Genomic DNA, 4,538 nt, shown 5'->3' on the forward strand with positions numbered 1-4,538 from the left:
TTTGTTGATTTTTTTTTTTTATCGTCAATATAAAAATATATTATACTGTTGTTTTCTCGTCTGTTGAGGCATATGATATAAAGATTTCATATCGGATGTATTACATTTGCCGTCCGTCGTCCGCCGTAAACTTTTCACCTTTTGAACTTCTACTTGAGAACCACTTAAAAGGATGATCAATATATTAAACTGTTATTTTTCTCCAATGTTGAATCATATGATAAAAAGATCCTAACATGTCATTTTTCATATCAGATGTATTATCAGCCCTCGACCCTTCGGCTCTTGGGCTGATAACACATCTGATATGCAAAATGCCAGTAATAACTTCTGATCATATTAATATGTTACTGCATTCTATCATGTCTGTAAATATTATTATAAATGCAATAGGTCTAACCAAAGATTTGTCTAACTATGCAAATCCTTTGTCTAACCTTTTATTGTCTTAAAACTTGACGAGTTAGTGCCAACAAGGACGTATAACTAATATACGTCCTTGGTGCCTATGAAATATTTGTATTTGTAATTAATATTAGGCATGTCACCTTCATAATATAAGTTCCAAATGGAAACAATATTCTGGAATATTATTTCCACTGGAATAAATATTACAGTAAATGTTCCTAACGGAATAAATTGTATAGAATATTTGTTCCAACAGGAACAGATATTATGACATTGTTTCAGTATAACAAAGTTTCCAGCGGAATTCTGTTAGGCGGAACAAATATACGTTGACAGGCCTACCATCTCGTTTTGGAAAGGATTTGTATAGAATTCACCAATTGTTCGATCCCTTTGTTTAAATGTAAGTTTCAACTATGGTGTTTGAACAATAAAAGACTAATGTCTACAGGCTAAAATACGTTGATAGCATGTTACGTATTCGGACATTATGAAACGGTATTTAGATGTTACGAAACAAGTTACAACTGAACTCAAATATTATCCATTACGATATAGCCATTTACTATTTTAAAAGCATCATTGTTATTTTATGTTTAAAATAAACATGAAGAACAATAAGACATTTTTTTTGTTAAATTTTAATATCTCGTTTGTGCGAGAGAAAAGTTTTGTGCTGGTCTATTTCAGATGTAGGGGATAGCAATCACTATATATGTATAAAGATTTTAATTTTGCTTTATAGCTCATCCATATAAATTTTAAATATAATTCATAAGAATATTTTGACCATTTTCTTTGGTTGTAGTTTGGCTTTATATGGCAAATAGTATCTAAATTTTAAAAGATTTCTAACAGTTATCCCCCTCTTCAATGGTGGAATCACCCATGACCTTCAGCTGATATTGTGACGTAAGGTCATCCTTTTACAACCGGCATTGAATCAGAAGTCCTAGGCGAAAGCAACAGCAAAGAAAATGTAAGTTTGAACATTACGATATTTAGTATACAGTTTATCTACCCCGTCAGAAACTTGCTATTATTCATGAATCTAATTTGTGTACTCACAAGTAGTTCTTCCATTCAATATATTTGTAAAAACTTAATTTGAAGTATGACATTTCAAGGACATGTTGTGCGATTTAAAAAAAAATAAAATTGCAAGTTCATTAGAAGTCATTTATGTGACTCAAGTTACCTTTGTTCAAGGAATATTAAACACTACCGCTTACATATTAAAGGATGAATAAACAACTGTGACTAAAGTTCCATAGAATTTCAATTGAACATCGCTGTCATCATGGTCATGACATGGACAAGCCTATAATTTAGTGGGACTGGGCAGGGGTCCCTTCATTTCCTTTTTCTTTAACTTTTGGACCATTTTTCTTTATTTACTTTCACCTTTACGTTTCTTTATATTCCATTATTCTCCATTTGTTATTTTTTTGCCTATATTTCTCTTATTCTTTATATTTTTTGCCTGTTTAAACAGCACTATATTTACCCATTATTCTCTATTTTGTAAACCCCATCCAGACCCTCCTATAACAAGTTGGGGAAGATCATCATAAATAGGTACAATTCCAATTTATGGGTATTATACCCAAAATCTGGTTTCAATTTATGAAATAAATTTTGTATTTCATCATGATGGCTGTCAGTGTCATGAAGCTAATGTTGATTGTTCATATTAATGACAACATGTTCCCCCGTTAAAGATCAAATTGATGAACTTGTAAGACTTAATAGTTCATGGCACATCAAGTCAAGCTTGTGTCTGATATCAGTTCCGACATCATAACTAAATTTTAGCAAAATATTAGGTTTGACCAGGTAAGAAAATGGCATGTCAGATCAAGAAAGCCATACTTCTTTTTGAAAAGAATGCACATTTTGTACATATACATTTGTAAATTGTTCTACATTGTGGCCCATATTTTTAAAAGTTTAGTTATTTAATCTGTACTATCTAAAACATTAGAAGTGTTTGGGGAATATTTGGATAAAGAAGACTTAATTGAACTTATTTGTCTTATTCATAGAATTAATGTACTGTGGTGGTTTTATATGCCCGCACAGTAGCGGAGGGGGCATAAAGTTTTACCCTTGTACGTCACGAAGTTGGTTTTTTATTCTCTAACTTTAGTTTGCCTCAACCAAATGTTATGAATCATACACAATGCTAACTACCACAAAACATAGATCAAGTAAGAATTTGGGTAGCGTCACTTTCACCATTCTTGAGTTATGTCCCATATAACGTTATATGCAAGCAGGGGCATCATCTGTGTCGGATGGAGACATTCCCCAGTTATTTTATAATTGAGATATTTGACTTGTTCACTTTCAGGGCAGATATACCAGCAGGAGATGCAGAAAAGGGAAAGAAAATCTTTGTACAGAAATGTAAACAGTGCCATACAATAGAAAAAGGTGGAAAACACAAAGTTGGACCAAATTTACATGGTCTGATTGGCAGGAAAACTGGACAAGCACCTGGATTCCCTTACACAGATGCCAACAAATCAAAAGGTACTTAATTTGTGAAACCTGTTGTGGTTCAGACATGGATTGGTATAACTTACTTTTAGTTTCATAATAAATTTGTGTTAGGATACTTTGTCCAAATTAGCAATTATTCCTTGAAGAAAGTTTATGTAGCACACAGACAGGAGAGTATAAGATTTAGCAAAAAAGTAGACATAGACTGTATATGCTCATAAAAATGAGTATGCATCCAACAAGCAAAGTCCTGTTGCTTTAAAAAAACTATAGGTCATCACACAGCCTTCAACAATGAGCCAAACCCATACATATAAAAGACCTGACAGGACAAAATGTAATACAATTCAGTCCTGAAAACCAACAGCCTAATTTATGTACAAAACAATGAAATAAAACTCCAAACACTTGACTTTTGAGGGCACATTCATAATGTGGCAGGGTTAAACATGTTTATGAGTGCTCAACCAACCCCTTAACCTAGGACAGTTGTGTAACACAGCACAATATAAGAAAACACTTTAAAAATCAGTTGAAAAGTCTTGAATTATCAGACTGACACAAAGCACATAAAACAACTTACAAAAGGACCAAAGAGCAAATTAATACCTTATTTTTCTCTTTTGAATTGTTTTACATTTGTCATTTCGGGGCCTTTTATAGCTGACTGGCGTATGGGTTTTGCTCATTGGTGAAGGCCGTACAGTGACCTATAGTTGTTAACTTCTATGTCATTATGTCTCTTGTGGAGAGTTGTCTCATTATGACAGTTGTTTTCCATTCATTTGATATGTTTGAGCTTTTGATTTTGCCATTTGCTAAAGGACTTTCTGTTTTGAATTTTCCTTGGAGTTCGGTAATTTTGTTATTTTACTTTTCATTAGAAATCATACCACATCTTCTTATGTTTATACTTAAAGAACAATTAAAATAATAATCTAATTGCAATTGTCCTTTTATATCCTTTAAATAATGAAATTTTATGAGCTCATGAATTTAAAAAATCTTTTTCAGGAATAACATGGGCAAAAGACACATTGTTCATCTACCTGGAAAACCCAAAGAAATACATCCCTGGAACCAAGATGATATTTGCTGGTTTGAAGAAACCACAAGAACGAGCTCATCTTATAGCATACATCGAGTCAGAAAGCAAAGATTGATTATACTCATTTTAGGATTTTTTAAACATTTATTTATGGATTCTTAACATGTACATTCAAACATCATTAACTCTGTGTGTCTGGATTACACATTGATAAACAGTTGTATTTTGTCGATCAGTATCATTGTTTTTAAAGTTTTTAAAACCATATGGTTGAATATTGAGTTTTAATAAAGTATTTGATGCCAGCTGATGATATTTTTGATTTCAAAGATGATAATCATTATTAGTAGCAATGCCAATTCAAGCATAATTGGATTCTCCCTATTTAGTAAGAATGTAATTCGGGCAAATTCTTATCATAAGCCAGGGGCATAGCTACATTCTAATTGGCCATGGTATGCACATTTTGGGTCACTGAAAAAAAATATAGTTTTGTCGCTCCTGCCAAGAAAGTTGCAGAACGGGGGACCTCAGGACTACAATCCAGGGACAGCGTAAACTGACAGGTTTCATCTAT

The 4,538-nt window shown here is 32.6% G+C and overlaps 1 protein-coding gene across 1 annotated transcript; it reads left to right on the forward strand.

Annotated features, from left to right (window-relative positions):
• The first annotated feature begins 314 nt into the window (after window positions 1-314).
• LOC127727732 (cytochrome c-like) lies at window positions 315-4,267 on the forward strand. Its single transcript, XM_052234846.1, has 4 exons — window positions 315-320; window positions 1,365-1,387; window positions 2,762-2,943; window positions 3,928-4,267. The coding sequence occupies exons 1-4, from the start codon at window positions 315-317 to the stop codon at window positions 4,074-4,076; spliced, it is 360 nt and encodes a 119-aa protein (XP_052090806.1). The 3' UTR covers window positions 4,077-4,267.
• Window positions 4,268-4,538: the final 271 nt, after the last annotated feature.

This window comes from Mytilus californianus, unplaced genomic scaffold (genome assembly GCF_021869535.1).
Source record: "Mytilus californianus isolate M0D057914Y unplaced genomic scaffold, xbMytCali1.0.p SCAF_2, whole genome shotgun sequence".
Taxonomy (NCBI): domain Eukaryota; kingdom Metazoa; phylum Mollusca; class Bivalvia; order Mytilida; family Mytilidae; genus Mytilus; species Mytilus californianus.